A 21,530-nucleotide genomic window follows, 5' to 3' on the forward strand; every position below is an offset into this window, starting at 1 on the left:
AAAAAGAGAGAGAGAGAGCGGGGCTGGCGACAGCTTTATGATGCTGTGCAGGTAGTGTGTGCTTTCGTGGTACATGGGAGAAAAAGAGAGGGAAGAAAGTGTGAAGACGTTTGGCAAACACAGCGGCGTGAAAAGGTGCTTCCAGATTTCTTGTTTTCGACTTTTTATGTCATGTGAGCTAAAAACAAAACAGGGTGAGAAACATAACCTGGCCAAATACAAACAACATTCACAAGCTGTGAGTTTATTTACGAAGGAAAAATAAATTATCTAAACTTAGACTTTATTGTCCTTGCACAAAGGAAGTGCTGTTGCTGGCCTACTGGAGTACACAGATAAAATACTGAAATACTATAAGTGAGATTATAAGTACACACACACACACACACACACACGCATACATACATATTCATGTGTTTCTAGTCAAGACATCAATATGAAACCTTTGTATCGACTAATGGAACTTTTCATTATTGCCTACTGAGCACAGTTCGACTCATCTCTATGTGGTTCTATAGGTTTTAAACTAGTAGCTATCAAATGTTCAACATTTATCACCTATTCACATTTGTCTTTTAAGTCCACAGAATATTTGGTAAATATTCTCTGACAAATGTGAAATCTTTCAGAAGGTGTGGCTGCGGTTGCACATGGTGTAATTAGCAGCGTATTCACAGCTGTTTTCACACCTGGTACTGTAGTAGACTCTTTTCCACTGGAGACCAAAGTTGCAACATTTGTTCCATTTTCAGCTACTGCAATTCTCTGTCAAGTGAACTGAAACCTTTTTAGCAATCTGTTCCCCTCCTCACCTGTGGGGGCGCTGCACAACAAACCACCAAATCAAATGACAGAGAAACCTTCGAGGTTTGTGGTTTCTTTTGATCCAAATCAGAGTTTGACGACACATTCACACCTCTCCGAACGAATCAGACTTCATAGAAAAGCGAACTAGAGTTGGATTAAACAGGGCTGAGGTGAATTTGCTTTAAGAAAAAAGAACATTGTACTGATAGTCAGTCATAAACGTTTTTTTTTTTTAGCAAAAGCAGTTTTCAGATTTTAAAAATGGGGACAGTTCCCCCCTAATAAATAAAATCAAAGCTTGGAAACTACAGAGTATATTCACTCAGGTTGTATATGTATTGAAGGAAACTTGGTTTGAGCATCTCAAACATTGAAGTGGAGTCACACACAGCCTCACATCTCTTTTTTTAACTGGCAGGACTGGATGACTCCTCTTATAAATGTTGAGGAAACCAGCTGCTTGCTTAGCAGAGCTTCCAGCCTCTCAGTGATCCGTCTTTGCATTTTGCATGAAACCTTTCTCATATTGCTAAGTGTTGCAAAGCCACTCTGACATCAAATGAGTTCACCAGCAGCCATTTTCTTGCTTTGTTTAGGTAAATCCTGTCAACGCGGCCTCAGCTTAGGACCCGGCGTTATTAAAGTTCTCGGCTCACAACCGGTCCAATAAACCTGCGGGCATGTCTGCATGGAGAGGGAGAGAGGTGCAGGCAGGGCTGAATTAAACGATGAAAAACTCCCAGAAAATCAAGACATGTGAAAGGCATGGGGATGCATGCCCTGTGTGAATGAGAGCAGGAGGGAAAAAAAAAAAAAAAAAAATTCTGTAACCTTATCTCTGCTGGACAGACACTTTTAATAATATCCCTGAGCACAACGCATCTCCTTTCTCTGTTCCCTCTCTGACAGAAATCAGTTCTGTTTCTCTGTTCTGGTTTTACAACTTGTCAGGATTAGAAAAGTCTTGGCTAAGCTCCCCCTTAATAACACTCTTGTGTTTAGCTGCGTGTTGCAGCGCCACACAAACACCAAAGGCTCCGAGGCCAAAGACGTACGGCTTTGTTCAGAGACGCTTGTTACATTACGATGCAGATCTGATCACTGCTGGTTCCTGTCAGACACCAGAATGCTGGCGCCGTTCCGGAATCCTTCAGGATAAAATGATCAGGGTTCTGGATGACTCTGTTTAAACTGTTAGAAATTGAGCTAATATTTAAACACACCTCTAATTGTGGACTGCGGCTCAATTTAACAATGTTAAACAAAGTTTGCAGAGAGAACGGTGGCTGAGAAGAACCAAACTTTTGCCCACAATCTAGATGAGAAAAGAATCCATCTAGATTCGACAGACTGCCATCTCATTTGGGTCTAGCTGTTTACCATTCTAGTTATTAGCATTAAGTTTTTTATTTTTTAATTGGAAATATATTGAAAAGGTCAAGAAATGGATCAGCAGATTCCATTCATTTCACTTAAGTAGAGATTTTTCAGTGGCAGAAAAAAAGTGGAACTGTAATTTGTTGTCTCTGTAATTCTTTATCTATGTTGTTTAAAGTGGCTAGAGGTTAGAGGTGAGAGGTGCATTAGAAGTTAATACTGTACCCACTAAAAGAAATACATGCACATCTGGATCATGTCAAAGCGATGGTTGACGTGTTTTAAACGGTCTTGCCTGAGACACTTCCAAGCTTAGGGGGAGTCAGGCTGGTTCACACAAACTATTTCAGTTTTTCTTGTTAAACGTAATAAAACTAAATTTATCAAGATTTCAGAGGTGAAACTCATGTACTCAGGCTGAGTACATGAGTCCATCGGTTGGAGCTGCTTCAAGCTTTACACATGATGAAAGCAGAGAATCTTCATGAACGCAGACAGAGAGTATTCTCAGTGAAACATGAGAAGAAGAAACGTTTCAACATTTTAACATGATGTCTCAGATTTATAAGGCTTAAAATTTACATGAATCAAAAGCCTTTTTAGAGACCAAGCTGTGTTTCTGACACTGTGAAATCCACAGACAGATGACAGAGCACCATTTACTAAATGCTGAGCACATGCCAAGGAAAACAGCAGATGCACAATCTGTAATCTGGGTTTGACGACACCGACCATTTTATGAAGCGTTCAAGTGTTTTCTCGGATTGTGAAATCCCTATGGTGATTTTAGTGACAGGAACGTTTAAAATTCTCCTCCTGGTTTCAGACGGTCAATTTCAGAGCTGCTGGATTCTGGTTGTTACATCAGCATCCTGTCTTTATTTTTAAACACTGCATCTTTATTAAAAAAAAAACAACCATGAAGACCGAGAGTTTCATGGTTGGAATTTATCATGACGGCAAATATGTATTCCTAACATTTGCTGTTTTTTTCTACTCAGTATGACTGCAAGGTGTGTTGCTGCTGATATGATATGAGGTCTGTAGGATTGACTTGTGCTTCCGCTGCGTTTTAAACGTTCTCCTGATTGCCCCAAAAGGATTATCGGACATTGCACCACTGATCACTCCACCGGGCTTGTCCTGTCCCACATTAGAATCTTTCTGCTGTCCAGTAATTGCGTTGGTTTCCTCTGTGAGAAAGCTAACGGGTTCTGCACCTCGTTCCAATGCGCCGTTAGAGTAAAGATGCGGAACGAGGCGCGTCGTTTTGCTGAGGTTACTTTTGGGAAGTGACAGAACTGAGACCAAAGTGAAAGACGGGAAGAAATCAGAGGGAAGATTACAGAGCAGGAGGAAGAAAAAAATCCCATGCTCCCCGAGTAAACACGATCAGAGCTAGCAGAGAATATAGAGCGCGTCTTGCTGTCTTTCCTGTCTCTGCGCAGCTCGGGGGAATTGGACCGGTGCGTCGTATCAGCCTGACATCAGAAAGTCTTCATGCAGATGGAAGGGAGGAGAGAGGTGAAAGCGGAGCTTCACAGACGGCGACAGCTGACGCCCGTACAGTCTCTGACAGATTCTTGGGGGAGTTCTCGTAGTCGTGGGAAATTGATTGTTTACAGTTGAAACCCGGATGTTTTGTGTGATGCAACAAAAGTCAGTGTGTCGCTCATGACTTAATTATTCCACAAACTCATTTTCCCAAATCAGAAAACAACAGCTCTTGAGCCGAGTACTCACCTTGAGTGGCTATGAAGTGGTTGGATCGCTGGTAACCCTGTGTGGGGAAAAAAAAGGTAATAATTACTACAGACACAGTACACAATGAGGCTTTGGTCACTGGTTGATAATCTCATGGAAGAACTTGATTTTGCTGATCTGTTCAATTTCATGTTCTGCCTCTCAGCGGCAGGCTGTCTGTTGGAACTAATCTACTCTATCAACTGCACCAGGACGTCTGACCCACCAGAATTACTCTGGACGACCTTTAAAGCTGCGGCTCTGGATGAGCAATCGCACTTGAATTGTAATGCACAGAGAAATGTCATTAATTCAAGTAGACACCCGATCAAAATCTCAAGACTGGGGACAAAAAAAAGTAGAAAGATTTTCAATGTCAAGCTGGTGGTTTGAAACCGGATGATAAGAAGAGCTTAAAAATGCCAAATGAAGAAACAGGAGCAACAGGAGTTCATGAATACAGATGATGATATTTCCTGACTATTCACTGATCAATAAAGACCACTAGAGCCTCACCCTAACATTAACCCTTTACCTGGGTTTTCTCTGGTCAGTTTTTAACAGGCCAATCAGTGAACAGAAGGAGAAGTTATGAATTTCTGCAATGTTTTAAAATTATAGTCTCCCTGCAGTTAAACAATGGCAGCAGAGGAAGTGAATGAAGCCGTTCAGTCAGTGTTGGTTCCAAACATTGACTTAACATTAACAGTCGTGTTGTTTGGACCAGGACTTCTCTCTTCAGAGGAGGGTGCAGTGCAGGCCATTTCTGGTAAGCTTCACCGTGTGGATCTCACACATTACGTACACTGTGTACAAAATGTTAGCGATTAGGTAAAATGTAAAACTTTCACAGAGGCCACGCCTCCAGGAAGTAATCGTTTCTCCCCAGCCAGTGGCCCAGATCCTCTGGACAAAATGAACTGTAGGATAAAGTGGTTTTCACCAGTCTTGACTTTTTAAGGATATTGTCCCAACTTTCTGTTGAGATAATGGACAGTCCAGAGTTTAAAAGCGGCTCTGAATCATTTGACTGCTGTGTCTGTTTTGTCTCTCCCTTTCGTTTCTTCTTTACCCATTTTGAAAATCAAATCCACAGCCTGGTTATAAACCACCAGCATGAAATGCAAGTACTTGTAATTCCATCTTCGCTTTTCAGATTTCAACAAACAGTGCATCGTTCTCTGCCTCGGATCATAACGTATGCAGAGGGCGAGATGCATCTCTAAAGTGTGCCAAGTCTCGCCGGAGCCGCTGATTAGAGCGCCGCTGACAAGTGAGGGATCTTCAGCCTGGGGACCAGCTCCACCTGAATGGCACTGACTGATTGGGCTGTCTCCTCCCTGCTCCACTTCACATTACTGAAATCATGATACAGTATGCAAGAAAAACAGCAGGTAAGGTCCGTGTGGCGAATGCAGAGCTGGATCCCCCATGTCCAGATAGCGGCACCGTCTCGTTATTAATAATTAAAAGGCACTCGCAGAAACCCGTGTGCACATCTTCACCACGCCGCATCACAAATGACATTCCATCAGCGCCATGCCGGGGAACGAAGAGCGGACTGATCGGCATCTTTGTGAAGGAGGGCAGCTATCTCTATTCCCACAGGGCATCTCTCACCTCGGTGTTTCTCAGAGGTGATCGGTTTCCCGCCTGTCACCGTGGCAACCATATTTTCCAAAAGCATGCAAGTTAATGAAGCAAAAATGAAGAATTTGTAACAGATTGATGAGGATAAGAGGTAAAGCATGGTGTATGTGACGCAAACAAGAAAAAAAAAGAAAGAGAAACTAAATAAAAATGAAAATCTTTCTTTGCTTGCTGATCAGGTGGTATGGCTGCAGCAGCTTGATAGGCTCTCATTACCGCAGAACAACTCGGGTACCTGGAGAAATTTGAGTCGTTTTCAGTGAGAGCACAGGAGGCCTTCAGGCCGAGTTCTAACGTCTCGTATTCTGAGCAGAAATAAATGGGAGAAAACCGGCAGGGTCCAACGCAGCGCTCCGAGTTTAAACAGATTCACAAAAAAGCGACAGCGGACATGAGGGACCGCCGGAGCTGAAGGACATGCTACAAGAAAATCTCCCCAAAAATACATACACCTATAATATCCAAGCTTATTGATACTTGTTTTCAGTTTCCAACACATCTAAGTTATTCATTGTTGTTATTAAACGAAAAGGGCCTCCATCCACCAACTATTTGTGTGGATGGAGAGGATTACAAACTCATCAAGAATTCTGTTAGAAAATTCACCGAAAAAAAAATCTGTTGTCGTTTTAATGTGTACACAGCTTTAAATATCATACAGAATCTGTTCACAAAGACAGAATATGACAATACTTCAGGTTTCCTTAGAGATTTCATGCCGCAAGTAACAAGAAATGTCTTTCATCAAGTGAAACTAGCTTTTAACAGTTTGTAGCAGAGATCGTGCTCAACCTTTATGTGGTCCATCATTTGGACTAACGGTGTCAAACAAAATTCTATCATCTATTCTTACACATTTGTTTTTAAAATTCCATTTAATTGTATTTCATTTTCATCCTGTTTGCTTAAACATCAAGAAGCTGAACAGATAATCCACACTGTGTCATCATCAAGCTCAGTATGCTTAACATTTTTTTCTGCAGTGACAAAATTTTCCAACATTTCAAGCAAGAGTTGGAAAGACTGTTTGATCGTAACCTGATTGTGTGAACTCTGCCCTCAGCGGGAGGATCGTCCACCATGTTCTGTATACGTTCAGTTAAAACTGTCTGAACCGATTCTTCAGGTGTGTGTAATCTGTCAAACTGACGGATGGCGGTTAAATTTTTCTGTCACTATTTACAAACCCCATCAAAGACGGAAAATATTTGGTTAATGTAACTCCTGGTTTGGATACACTGTGGTACACTAACTATACCTAACAAGACAGAAACTAACGTCCTGTCTTGTGATACGTTTCTGCACTCAAACCTATCATGTTTTAATCATATTATTGATACAACTAGCTTTTGTAGCAATGCCTCCTAATTTAAAAGTGCCAAAAAGTTTAATTGCAGACTGGTATTACTAGAATCCTTCAGTGGCAAAAACAGAAGGTAGAAACAGGGAGAGTAGCTGCATCAAGCATAAAAGTGCGCAAATTGAAATTCTGAAAATAAATTTGTTTAAATAAAACATGTCCAATTCAAAAATCTCAAGTTTTCAATCAAATAGTTTTTGTGCTTGGTGAGGCAGCTTGTTTTTTTTTTCAGTCGTCTTGAAATAATGTATTTTTGCAAAACTGTAATGGAAGCACTTTTTCCACATCGCACGAGTCACATGATCAACAGCCGGATGTCACTACTGATAGAAACCATGAAGAAGACAATGGGAAGTAGTAGGAGGAAGATGGGTTTTTTTTTTTGGGAAAATGTACACCTGGCTCCTTCAGAGCTCTCACAGCATCACAGTTCAGAAAAAGTTGTGTCATTCCAACATATTGAATCCATAACTCTTCTGGAAATTTTTCCCAAAACGCTGCATACGTAGCCACTCCCAAGTAGACGGGGCTTGTTCCTCCAACGCCTGAATGAAATGGCAACGTCTCCTCTGATCGGCTGAAAGATGATGAAATAACCCGCACTAAGCATGCACTATCTTGCTAAACTAACGAAGCATGATTTTTCCTTCAGACAAACTGTAAAAACAGAGGGCTCAGATTGGAGGCCCCATTTACATGTAGAACATTTAGTGCAGCCCATAATCAAACTGAAAAAGAGCGATATTAGAAGCGATATTAGAAGCAATAATATTAGCAATATTAGAAGATATGTATAGATTTCAGAATATTCCCATCTTACATAAAAAGAGGTCGGATTTTGGTTGACAATCAAATTCTTTGTTCCTATTTTGTCGTCACATGAAATCTACATTCAGATATCGAGGAAATAGTCCTAATCACTATGTGGCCCAAAACATGCATATTTTGTAAAAGTCTGAGCAATGTTTCTATGTTTAAAGAAAATGAAACGGCTTTCAAGAAAGAACCACAACAATAATATGATTATGATCCAACAGATTATTTTCTGTGTCATTAATGAGGTGCTTTTTACAAATTATTTATCATCATTTTTTCAATCAATGAAAAATGATAAAGTGGTGGCGTCTCATTTTAAATCTCATCTAAACCAACCAGAGATGAGATGGAACCAATGAGCCGAGTTCGTATCCCAGCAGCTTTATAGTTTGGAAAGAGCCCAAAGTAGAACGATATTAACACTGCTTAGATAAGTATTTGTTTTCAGAAATCATGTTATTACAATATGGAGGATCTGTGGATCCTAAGGGTTGCAGTTTGTCTGAGACATGCATGCAAACTGATGAAAACTGTTTTTCAGTTAACTGATATTATATTTTCACATTTTTATTAGCTAAAATGCTCAGACTGGTGAGTCATTGTTGCTGATTTTGAAAATGTCAATTAAACCCCGGTTACCTAAATAGGCGGGGGTGATGATCCCGTGAATGACTGACTTTTATTAAATGGTCTCCATTTACACAGATAACAGATGGGTAGTCAGAACTCCAGTTCTAATTTCTCATGATGACATTTGACAGTTCTGGACCCTAAACCTGACTAAATTCTTCATTTTCTGTTTTTCCATCATCCAGCATCACTGAAGATATTTATGGTGCCTTGTGACTCAGTGCATGTCTGAACACAAGCTTTGACTTGACCTAAGATTTTCTCCTCTTTTGCAGCACTTTCTGCAATCTTAAAAGACCTCTGGGTGAGCACGTCTCCATCAGCAGAAGATGATAGAGACAGAGACAGCTGCAGTCACAGACGTGCTAAAAAGTGAGTGTCATAGGTGAAAAGGTTAGGAGCACAAGCCAAACAAGGACAAGAAAATCTGCTGCTGCCAGGAAGAAGCAGTGGAGAGGGATGGAGGGATGAGGAAAGAGAAGAGAAGAGAAGCAAGGTACTTACTTCCCTGTTTATCCGAATCTAAGATGGCAAGAAGATTGAGAGTCAGAGGAGCAGGAAACACAGAAAGAGAGAGAAGAGAGTTAGGGAAAAGACCAGAGCTCGTTATTATGATTACAGATCAGGAAACGTGATGAGACGGCCACAGAGGAACTGTGAATAGGATGTTGTTCAACTTTGGTGTTTGAAGAAAACCTTTTCTTAAAATGTCTTAGAGTTACTGCTAAAAAAGCAACAGACAGAAAGAAGAAGGTGGTTTAATATTTTACGGGAAGAGTCAATGTTTACAGCATCGAACGTTCCACCGTTTGTGTTAGCATGTCCCAAGCCAGCCATTTTTTAAAATCCACAAATCAAATTGTTGGAAGAAGTTGTCTTTCATAAATGTTTTGATCTTGTTGCTTATCCATATTGGTGTTCTTAGTAAACCCACTCCACTCAGAAACAATCCAACAACAGAATTCAGTCGGAAGGGTTCTTTGTCGAAACAGAAAGAAGTCTAGTCAAAGGAAATTCCACAGTATTTAAACAATTAAAAGGTAGATTTATCAGCAGTCTTTCAGTCAATACTTTGTGTAGAATTGGCTCTGTATTAGTAGCATCGTGATTCTGCATATGACTATACTGGGACGGGTGACCCTGGAGCTTATTGAACTATTTTGGATAGCAAACATTTTTTGTTGCCTCTAAATGTCAGTAAATGTAAAGCTGTGAATTACCCAGAAAGCTATTCTTTGAGGTGTGAGTTTACAGGCAAAATCAAATTTCTACGTAGTGATAGAAGATGCAAAGCTGTAATGATGGCATGCTTTTGTTTGCTGGGGACTGAATGAGTCAGTAGCTGCATTTCCACTACAAACAAATGTAAATCTTTATCTGTATTCTGCAAGTGTAAAAAGAAAAACACATATACATGGTGTTTCCATGAATTAAGAAGCTTTAGGTTGTTTGGTGTTATGTGTCCATTTAAAGAATTTAGAGAACAGATAAAACACAGACATTGGAATCGATCAGTCTGGAAAAGGCTCCAAAACCATTTCAAAGTCTTTGAGACTCGAGTGAATAACAGTGAGAGCCATTAGGCCCAAATGAAGAAAACATGGAGGTGAAGTTCTCAAAAACACTCCCTTGGCCAAAACATCCAAAAGCACTGTAGGCCTCACATGTGTCACCTATAGGTCAAGGGTCATCAATTATCAGTATATCTCCATCAATATTAGAGCTTCATGTCCAAAACTACTGGTGACCAAAGAAACCACACTGGGTCATTTCACATTTACAAAAAAAAAAAAAAAAAAAGCATAGCAATGTAAAAACCCATCCTGTCACAACCACCAAACTGGATCCACATGGTGTTAGGTTTAGGGCCAATCATCTGTCTATGTTTTAGCTTACACTGTCACCAATACATTACTGTTCTGTGAAATTCTTCAGCAGCAGCATCTGTTTCATATCTGCTATCCATAGCTTGTTTAGAGTTACAGCTGGCATTGTTTTGGAAAGATTAACAGTCTCAAAAACGTTGCCGAGGAAGATGAGGGAGATGAGAATACACTGAAGATGAGTATGTTAAGGATTTCCAACTGACAGAGCTGAAGAGCCAAAGGAAGTGTGTGTGCTCCAAACACCCCGTTTCAGTGTGCTGTTAGCTTGAGTCAGGTTATAATTCATGCAAATTCATGCTAAATACATTTCTCTCACCACTGGAGCATTTGGCCATGACTGTACATAAATTCCAGTTAGAGTAAATTTTAAATCATGTTTATCATTTACAGGAGCCTCAGCTGGCTGTTGTCTAAACGTGGTGCTGCAGATGACCGGGCGCCACGTCGATGGTACAGTTTGTAGTTTGGGAAAACTGGCATTAACCAAACTTGTTACACTGAATTCTCTTCATATTGGTATAAATACCATAAGTACAGAACGGTAGGCTGTTCCAGACGTTTTTTTAAGTCTCAACTAGTCTGCGACTGATGAAACTTGGCAGTGGCTGTGGTTCATAAGTCAAAAAAATGTCTCACTAAAATGTCCGTTTTCTGATGAGCGAGAGGGGAAAGCAGCAGACCGGCGCATTTCAGCCTCGGTGTTTTCTCTACATAATTTAGAACTATTGATGTTGATGGCCAATTAATTACACAAAGGTCCTTAGAGCCTTCACTCTAATGGAGCACTTACAGACCACTCAAGGGGAATAGGAGGCCAAGTGCAACACCATTTTCTCTCCCTTGGCTCTGCCACCTACTTTCCCTGTATTTTTTTCCCTTGTTTGACAATAAGAGAAAAGGCATTCAAAGATAACAAGAAGCTGCTAATACTTCAGCCCCCTGAAGCTTTAGGTTATCGTTATGGATAACCAGAGAACAAAACTGAATTGTTTTCATGTTCCTGTTGTGAAGGAACCTGAAAACTGATGCTTTTAACTGTCATAACGTCAAGGTTTCAGACTGGATCACATGAGGGGGCAAACAAGGGTTAGAATAGTTTTGGTTTTTCATTATTGCTTAGTTTTATTTTGTTGTGACTTTTTATTTGTCTAATTCAGCTAAGGTACGATCACACCCAATGCATTGGGCACCTCAAAGATGCCTCCGTCGCTTCAAGTTTGAAGTGTTTGCGCTTTGAATGCAGATGCTTGACATTTAGCTCTACGCATACTGCTTCACGCATCAGGCACATCTGGTTTTAGCTCTAGCTGTTGTTTGCCATTGCGGGCCTATTTGTTATTTTGAGTTTGCAAGTTTTTATTATTTATTATGAGTTAAATATTGTTTAGTTTTAGCTTGGTTTAGTTTTTACAATAGCAGTAGTTCTAGTTTTTCTAACTTTGGTTCATTTTCAGGAACAGAAAATCAAAGTATTGCATTATGTATACATCAGTTGGGTAATGATTACTCAACAGAATGAATCATTTTTAAAAAATGTACTTGTTGAACAACAACAACCTGGAGTTTTCATTTAACTTTTGCTGTCACCATTTCGTGGACCAAACATCACCATCAGCAGAATGGAGAGCCGACAGCTGACATAAACTGCTTGTGTGGGGGAAAAAAAGCATTTCACAGTAATTTGAAATCTAATGAATAGATTCACAAACACAAAAATGAAGGAGCTTCAGTATGTTTTAGTTTTTCAAACCAATCACTGATAGTTTTTCTCCCATTAATTACTGTTTTTTTATTGATTTTATTTAAAGACAATGTTTTCTCAATTTCAGTTTTGTTTTTTTTTAGTTAACTTTAATAGCAGTCTAGAAGCAGAGCACGCTCTGGCCACTGTTGCTTCACTACAGCCTCGGCGGCAAGTCACGAGGCAGCGCTGCTCTGAACTTTCGGGCTCCCGTAGGATGTTTGGACTCTGCGTGATAACATCTGAGCAAAGAGCCCACATACGCTGGAGCAAAAATACACCGTCGTGCCGTGGGTGCAGCCATTACAAGACGGCTGAGACCAGCAGCGTGCGGAGGAGTGGGGTGACTGGTAAAGCAGTGGGGTCAACCCTCACAAAAAGAGAAGAAATTAGGAATTCAACTTACGTCTATGTAGTTGGCATTGACATAATCTGAGCTGGGGTCTGCCAGCAGAGAGTGGAGCTTGACTCGATGCCGATCAGCTGGAATGAAGGAAATCGAGGGTTAGTTTGTGTTTCTGTCTGCTTTTCCATGGATGCCTTGTTATTCACTCTGGTTTCCTGTTAGCATCCAGTTATATTGAAACATGTGGAAACACCGTTAGCAGTCTGAGATATTGAACGTTCCAGTCGTTATGGATAAATGGGCAATATATAGTTAGTCACCAAACATTTAAAGAACCGCGTAAAATTAAACTAAGGAAAAATATTCAGGAGGAGATTTGAAATTTTGGACAAAAAGGGTTAAAAATCAAAGGATGGAAACAGTAACAGGAGATATATTCAGAATTCAACCCTGGCTCTAGTGCTCATTATCTATCAGCCAATCAGAAGAGACGTAAGCGTCTCATTCAGGCATTGGAGCAACAAGTCCCGCCTACTTGGAAGTGGCTACATATGCAGCGTTTTAAGAATAGTCCAGTCGGCCTTTTTATAGGATTCGACACATTGATTTGATATTAACTAATTGCCAATTTTATTTTAAATTGACAATACAAAGCATTGTCAATTATGGCAGAGTAGCTCTACTTTAAAAGCTGAATAACATCACAGCCGCCGGGGCCAGGCCTCTTCCTGCCGAGCTTTACTCACGGCTGAGCAGGCTGTCGTGTCGTCCTTTGGTCTTGTCTTTCTTCTTGGTGGCATCCCAGCCATCAAAGAAACTCTGCAAAGTCAGAAATCACAATTAAGATTACAGTGTTACGGCTGATAAACCGCTACTCACACAAAAAACAAACAGTCTACTTATATCTTCTAATAATGACTTTGGTTTTAAAGGAAAAAAAAAGATAAAAGTAACAACAACCAACCCAACATGATGTGTCTTTGAAACACCTTGAAAGTCGCAATTAGACAGAGTTTGGTAATGCATTCTGGAGCGCTACCCCAAGGTCTGATTAGCTCCTGAATTAAAGCCTCTTGCCAAGCCATCAGCAGACATCTGCCACAACACATCACAGAGAGGCTGAGGCTGCGCTCGCCCTCATTCCGCATGCAGAGACAGGCATGCTGCTTAAACAAGCCGCTGTTCTGGAATACCTTGGAGGTCCACTGCTGTTTACAGTATACGGCTTTCATCAACAGAATGTGCCGCCGCCGCAAAATGAGCCACGGGATCTGCGCCAATGGTAAAAAGCCGAGGATGAACGGCACCAGATGAAAACCGCGGGTATTAAAGCTTTGCACCTGGATGAGAGTGATTTAAGACCCGCGTCGTTTTCTTTTGCATTTAAGCTTGTTGCTTAATCTCTCTGCTTTATGGATAACAGTAAACTGGACCAAGAGATCAGAGAAAGCTGGATAACACAAGCTGATGTGAGAACTACACCAGCCACTAACAGATGCAGGTCACACCTCCAAAGATTAACTGATTTGCAACTTTCTTTTTGTAGAGAATATCTAAAATATTCAATAGGAAATGCAAATAAATGGAAAAGATGTGAAACTCGCTTGTAAAACAAGATGGTGGCCTGGATGTGTAGCCTCTATCGATGTTAGGAAAATTATTATCTTAGTTCATTTACTTTTATATTGGATGGTTATGTTTTCATATTATGCCTTGTGTTGTTTTCTTTCCCTTTCTTTTATTGTATATTCTCAACTGTCTTTTACAGTGTTCTCTTGAAGGTTGGAAATGCCTCACACATTCCTGTGTTAAGGAGCCACAATGATCTTTGTCTGTATCCTGAGAGTGGTCATCATTGTGTCCCAATGATGGGACATCAACGGAAGACTTCCAGTATATCCTGTAGGATAGTGTATTGATCAATTGTTTGCATGTCTGAGTGAGAAAGCCAACCTCTTTATGTATTCACATGATAATAAAAGACAGTTGGGGACTGAGAACCGAAGGAGTTGATCTCAGACAGCGTTTGGCAGCGGTTCTCTCCGCGTTGAGCTCTTCTCCCCTTTTCTGCGGAAAAGTAATTTGTGTCTTTGGTTGATTCTTGCAGGTTGGGGAACAAAATAAACCCAACAGTCGAAGACTTATATTTTACCCAATCACTAATGTCAGCCTGTGATGTGCTGTAAACAACAGTCCTTAACTGCACAGAGAGAAGTGCTAACCCAAACAAGGCAGCTGTTAACATTAATTCAATATTTAGAAGCGTGACCAACACAAACTGAACAGCTTCGCTCACTTCCTCTGCTGCCATCGCTAAATTCTGCTTCGTTGTAGGCTGTAATTCTACAACGAAGCAGAAAATCAGGACCATCACTCACAACTTGTTCATCTGTTCGCTGATTGACTGAGTGGAAACTCTACCAAAGAAATCCAAGTGACTGGGAGGAAACCCTCCCCCCTTACTGCCCCCAGAAAACTGAAGGGAGATGAGAATCAAGTGGAAATGTGTGGGAAGACGATGGCCATTCTGCTCTGAACTTAGACAGCCAAGTGGCACATTCGTGAAAAAAAATTCAATTTGTTACTGGTCATTATCTTATGCCTCATTGGTGTATACTGTCTTCAGTGTTGCTCAATGAAAAGTAAAACCTAAGGTTTTCTACAGGTGACAACTTTTAAGTGTCAGTTAAAAGATGCATTGTGAAACAATTATAAAAATATGTTTTTTTACATATTGGTTAAGATTATCCTGTTGTGACAGTACAATCTGTAAAAAGAAAAATCAAGCTAATCTGTCTTTTCCCAGCACTCCCAGTACTGGGAGTACTACAGCACTGAGTCAGAAATGACCAATCGGAGCCAGGGGGAGGGTCTTACCGTGGTTGATCCCTCTCATGCTCATTGTTGGTTACGCTTCTAGCTTTAGCATTTGTGGCTTATCACTGTAACCTTAAGCTGTTTCTCCACTATTAGCACATTGAGCAATAGTAGCTCAGGGAGGAGGAGATGGATCTTTTCATCTCATGTTATACTACACACAATATCTGTTACAAAGATATTTTTGTAAAAGTTACACATTGCAGCTTTAACCATTTCCAACCTTTTGGTTGGAAATGGTTAATGGTTGTAATTTCTGGCTTCGTTGTGGTACATACTTGATATTATATTTTATCTAAATACTTCCTGTTTAGAAGGAATCCAGGGATTGTTATAAATACTGTAACACTCCCCCTCCTGCCACTGCCCCACACAGGCCCCTGAGGGCCCTCGCCAGACGTCTGCTGATCAATGGTCAATGGCAGAGCCAGCCGGCCCAGTGGGGAATAAGGGTTATGAAGTCTGACAGCAGAGTGCTCGCTGATCTCCTTCATCTTGTTTATTTCTCCAGGCGATGGGAAGCTAGAGTGCCGAGTTGAAAAAGCGACCCATATATTGATTTTGTTAGCGGGAAATTTGCCGGGCCTGCGAGGGACGACTTAATGAATCGAAAAAGTGCATCTCGCTCTCCGGCAGGTGGAGGTGTGAAAAAGACTCATCACAACTGTTTGATCTGGAGGACTGCAGATAATAGCAGGGAGAGAGAGAAGCAGCAGGTTTGACTTTGTAAGGCGCAATTAGTCCGCACAGGGTCAGACCACGCAGGAAACCCAACACTAATGAGGGAAACTTCATTTTCCTGATTGCTCATGAATGAATAAAGAGACGCCGTGTGATTGTTTCTGCTTGTTTTTCTCGCTGCAGTTGCCGGAGAGCAGTGAAGGATCGTCCTGCACGCGTGCTTGAGCTGCTTGGCCATGGAAATCCGAGTGCTCTTGAGCAATCGGAGCTTACACAATGGCCTGCAGGGCTCAGTGCAAGGTCTTCGCCGGCAAACTGGCGACCTCAGCTGTTCAAGGACCCAGCTTTGTGGAGTTTGTCTAAAAAATGCTCACAAACAAAAGAAACAAACTGTGGTGGCGCTCGAGGCCGTGCGTATTTCTCTCGTCCCGAAAGAGAGTCAGTCAAGACTGGAGGTGCCGTTCAGAGCAGATACGATCCACAGGAAAATTATTCCCTTGAAAATGTTCAACATTTTGTGAGCTTACAGCCACGGAAAGTTGGTAGAGATTTACATGTTTGGCCATCTCAGATAGAAGTTCATGCGTCTGGTAAATTTGGTGTGTGGTGTCCCAATTCGAAAAGATTCTCTGGGAAAAAAAACAAATCCTCCCACCTCCACGCTAAGCTTCTATTACTGTCTGAAGAAATGCACCAGAGAAAAGAGGTGTACTCGTTGCTCAATGTGCTAATGTCGAAGAAACAACTTATTGTTACAGGAAAACTGTTTATCCACTGCCATCAGTGGCTAAGCTGACTAGCTACTTTGCACAGCCAAATCCCAGGATGACTGAAGATTTTCTTGGTGTGATTTGGGGCAAAATGTGAGTGAAATTCACCTTTTGTTTTACTGTAATTTGTACTTGAGGTTGAGAAATAATTTGCTTACTAAAATACCAGGTATATTTTAATTTTAACTGATGAGAACAAAATGTGTTATTTAACTATTTTGTGTTTGATTTTGCACGGTTTATTTTGAAGGCCTTGATGCCTTAAAAGGGGAACACTTTTTGTTCAAAGAATATTTATGTCTGTCTTGTGAGCCTATATGGATGGGGCACCTGTAAAAGGGTGAATGACACATATGAAAATAAAGTCCATCTGTCCGTCCATCGAACACTCCAGTGGGATGAACCAGCTGTAGCGCATACACGAGAGTGGTTATCAGCGCTAAGACCCTCCTCCTGCCTTCAATTGGCTGTTTCTGACTGAGCGGTGTGTTTCTGCAGTTAGAACTGACAGCTCTGGGAAAAAACAGAGAAGCTTGATTTTTTGTTTTCCAGATCATCTGCCTTTCCTTGCCTTCCGCCTCACCTCGTACTCCTGCTTGAAGCCGTATCCCTCGGCCGTCTTCATCTGGTTGATGTGCTGAAGCAGGTCAGCGACCCTCACTGCTGGGTGGAGCTGACCCGTGTGGTACGGCGAACTCTTCCTCCGACAGTGGCGCTGCGGCGAGCCTCCCAGCAAGCTGCTGGACTCATTGACCGAACTACGCTGCTCATCTGGCAACACAGAAATCACACTGCAATGCAATCTTTTATTTTATTTACATCCATGCAAATAAGCGAAGGTGGCAGCAGAGGGAGAGGGAAGTCAACGTTTCTGAAAGGAGGGCTGAGTGGAATATTCAAACAGACAAGAGACTTCTCTGCTGAGAGCACCATGTGTCTTGGCAGAGCAGATTGCATGCATGCTTGGAAGTAAACAAAGCTGAAGGTCAGGAAGGAGGGAGCTGCTTTGTCTCCAGACAGTTTTTTTCTCGAGAGCGCCCCATATGCTCCTCGCTGACGCCTTACTTCGAGCGTTGCAGCCGTGGGCGTCCATGAAGGAGTGAGCCATCCTCTCGTCCTGCTGGAGGGTGCTTTGCTCCGTCAGGCTGCAGTCCAGCGGGCTCAGCTTCCGGCTCTTCTCCTGCCTGTAGGACATGGCCGCCTTGTTTATGGCCACCTTCTTCCTACTGCAGAGACCCACGCAGAGCGGTGGGAGGACAGAAAGACGTAACAAAGGAGGCCAGCAAAGAAGGGAAAGAAGATTGAGTGTAAGACAGGGGAAACGAGATAAGGGAGGACAGGAGGGGTGGGCTGGTGGGGAGATGACAAATTATAGAGAGAGGGGTGGATAAGGGGAGAAAAGATTGAAATTGCATGAAAGGGGAGGAAAGGGGTGAGATCAGATAGCAAGAAATGGTCTGTGGGTCTGGACGAAGGTAGAGGTGGTGTGTACAATAGCATAGGGCGAAGGTGGAGGGAATGGGGGGGGGGCAGCAATGCTTATTTCCTCTCTAGTACTCCGGGGGCTACGAGGTACAGGGGAGGGTGGAAAGCAAAGGGACAAAGGGGTAACTTACGGGTAGTAAGGGTAAGAATAGAAGTCCCTTCTGATTAGCGTGAAGGAGAGACAGAGAGTGAGGAGAGAACAACAGGAAGAGAGGTGATTATGGTTCATCCAGATGGGCATCAACAAAAGAAATGAAGAGTTTGTCTGAATGCTGCTGAACGCTGTGTTCCCAGTGAGTCTAGGTATTAAAGGGAAGCCTCTGATATGTGGAGCAGCTCTGAACCTCCCACAGAGGAGTCCAGACAATCGGCTACTCAAAAAGTCATCAATTTCAGGTATCAAAAACACAAATAGAAACTGTGACCGCCCCCCAAATGTAGACAGTCATGTTCGGCGGAAAAGGATGCAAAAGGTACGACTGCGTACTGGTCTGGTACAGCGAACTACTTGGCTGGAAACGATGTTCGCTGTTTTGTATGCGATAGTAATCAGTCACAAGGACTGACAGCAGCCAGACTGACACTTTGTGACAATCTGACAGGTTACTGGCTTAATGGAGAAAAACGGGGCTACATGTCCAACTAGCTCATCAAACAAACTAGCATCCATTCGGAATGTGGGAATTATTTGTGAGAACTGTAGGCAATCGGTTCGTTCAGCAATAAAACCTCAACTTACAGCACATGGGAGTATGTTGGAACCTCTGACTGTAAGTTTTGGACTTGAGAATACGGGACCGTTGCTGTCGAAAACTAGTATAAGAGGTTAGAGTGGCTGTGGGGGAGATGTATGGGGAGCGTACTGACTGCAGAGTCTGACACAAGCATTGGAAGTTGGTGGTAAACCAAATTAAAACCAGCCAGTCAGACCAGATTCTTTTCAAAAACACATGAATGTGTTTTAGTCGTGGCTTAAAGTGTTCTGTGAAACAGGCTTTGTTTAAACCTGAGAGCGTCGTTTCAACTCAGTCTTTAAAATAATGGGAGTTTTAAAAACTAATCAGATATGGTGTCGATTCGTGTCATTTATTAAATCGTAAGATGGAGAACTCGCTGTATGACTTTTGAATTTTTTGGCGTCTGATTTTATATGTCTGAAAGATCACAGATCACAGAAATAAAAAAAAAATGTTTTTTTGTACTTATTTTCTTTTAAGGGAAGCCTCACGAGCCTCATGTTTCCAATTTTATGGAATATAAAATGAAGCTTTCAAATATTTTACAAGAGTCTAGGGCGACCTTAAACTCTGTGCATTGCCCTAAATAAATGCATCAGTATCAAAAATATGCTTGGCGTAAAGTCTGTTCCCCTGTGTTTGTGAATGTGTGTATATTGGGCAGTGATGGAGGTGGAGAGGGGAAAGGGCTTTTCTGGTTTTTCACCCAATTATAGCAAATGCAGTGACTGTACATGCAGAAAGGCATAATCTTTTGGCTAAATATAAACATGGCTGCTGAATCTTATCAGTCGCTGCCTCCTTATAAACACTCCCTATTCATTCTCTGCTGTTCAGAGAGAGAGAGAGAAAGAGAGAGAGCTCTGAATCTCCCAGCCCCTTCCTGGAAAATAGAAAACAACCTTCCTAACCAATTACCAGGCCGTCCACTGGCACCTCACAGCTGCCCGCCTCATGTAATTGAGTGGGCAATGGAATAACATGCCCCTTGATGACATTTTTCACACTCAAGACGAGCGTTCCACTGTCGCCCGGCAAGCGAAGGAAGAAGCACAGTGCAGGTGCGAGCGACTGCAGAGGTGATTTGCAAGTGGAGCACAGCCGGAGCCGCCCAGCAAGAGTGAAGGCGACGGTCCGGCACCAAGACTTCGCAGTGAACACAACCCCCCCGGCGAGGCAGAGGGTTAGCGCTCCACCAACTCTGGCTGGGATTTACTCTCGTTGGCTGCCAAGTGGGACGGTGATGGATCACCTACTGCACAGGTGGACAGAGAGCCGGCAGCAGAACCGTCTACGGGGTTCTGAACCGGTCCCGGTCTGGCAGCCGAAAGCCACTCACCCCTTCTTCACGATGATGACGATGGCACCCAGGAAGAGAACCAGAACCGCCAGGCCACCGGCGCAGGCGCCCAGGATCAGACCCATGTCCTCGGCATGCTGGGATACCTCTAAAGCTCGCTTGGAGTCTTTGCAGGCAGCTGCAGGTTAAGCGGAGCAGAATATTACTAAAATGTTTCATTACTGAAGGAAGTGAAACAAACTCTGCACTGTAAAAACAACAAATCTTACCAGGTATTTTTGGTCCAGTTTCTATTGCAAATATCTTACTACACTTAATGTAAGAGAAAACTAACTTACAACTTCACAGCAAGAAATAGGAGCTTGTTTTAAATGAATAACTCCTTAATATTGGTGGATTATTTCACTAGAAATATGGAAAAAATATCTTGGTATATGTAAAATATTCTGCCAATTGAACAAGTACTTTTTCATCAATATTGAGAAATTATTGACTTAAAACAAGTTTTTATCCCTTGCTGAAAAGTCACATGCAAGTTAGTTTTGTCATTTCTTTCTGAACTAAGATATTTGCACTAAAAACTAAAACCAAAAACCAAATATACTCTGAGTTTGTGTTTTTGCAGCGTAAAAATTCATTTCTCACAGGCTGATATTTTAAAGCCCTTTTTTCTGTTATTTATTGCGGCGAATAAAAACATGTCGTTATATTAATAGAATAACCATATTTGAGTTATTGTGTGTAAATTTGGGGCAACACATCCAAATCAAACTTACAGCTGCTGAAAAAAAATATAATAATCTATCTGAATTCTGCATAAAGTAGGAAATTGGGAGCAAACAAAACCTGTATTTTTGAATTATAATGTACTGCAATTCTGGGACCCTGTAAAATTGAAAAACTACACCGTTTATGTGCAAAGAAACCATCAACCTCCACAAAACATTTTAAAAAACAACTAAAAATAGTGTATTAGTTGGATTCAATTATCAATTGAATCCAACTAATCCAACTAATTAAATGATCAATCAATTTAGGAAGAATTGATTGATAATCAATCAATTCTTCCTAAATTGATTGATTGATTTGTACAGTGTACTCATTTTTATGTATACTGTACAAAAAAAATGAGTGTGGTGTAAAATATCTTGTACAGGATAAATGCTACTGTTGACAAGGATAATGTGTAAAGAATTGTACATTCAATGTTGAGAATGTTGAGGTTTCAGTGTCATTAATCAATACTTTATGAGTTCATCTGGTGAAGGATGATCAAGATGATCATGTGTTGATGAGACAGGAAATGATAAGATCTTTTATCTTC

At 41.5% G+C, this 21,530-nt stretch overlaps 1 protein-coding gene across 4 annotated transcripts in view; it reads right to left on the reverse strand.

The window, feature by feature from the left end:
• Positions 1–21,530, reverse strand: part of ptprua (protein tyrosine phosphatase receptor type Ua) — a 161,247-nt gene that overhangs the window by 21,963 nt on the left and 117,754 nt on the right. Inside the window, exons 14-21 of one of the 4 annotated variants that reach the window (XM_055055837.1) lie at positions 20,246–20,384; positions 18,301–18,330; positions 17,750–17,910; positions 17,268–17,455; positions 13,103–13,175; positions 12,417–12,493; positions 8,888–8,905; positions 3,928–3,964 (exon numbers count right to left, since the gene is read on the reverse strand). In XM_055055837.1, coding sequence (XP_054911812.1) covers positions 3,928–3,964; positions 8,888–8,905; positions 12,417–12,493; positions 13,103–13,175; positions 17,268–17,455; positions 17,750–17,910; positions 18,301–18,330; positions 20,246–20,384 — 723 coding nt within the window. The remainder of the gene's footprint in view (positions 1–3,927; positions 3,965–8,887; positions 8,906–12,416; positions 12,494–13,102; positions 13,176–17,267; positions 17,456–17,749; positions 17,911–18,300; positions 18,331–20,245; positions 20,385–21,530) is intronic. The other 3 variants (XM_055055839.1, XM_055055838.1, XM_055055840.1) reach the window with 3 other exon arrangements.

Source organism: Poeciliopsis prolifica, unplaced genomic scaffold (assembly GCF_027474105.1).
Source record: "Poeciliopsis prolifica strain line A6 unplaced genomic scaffold, Auburn_PproV2 SCAFFOLD043, whole genome shotgun sequence".
Lineage (NCBI taxonomy): Eukaryota > Metazoa > Chordata > Actinopteri > Cyprinodontiformes > Poeciliidae > Poeciliopsis > Poeciliopsis prolifica.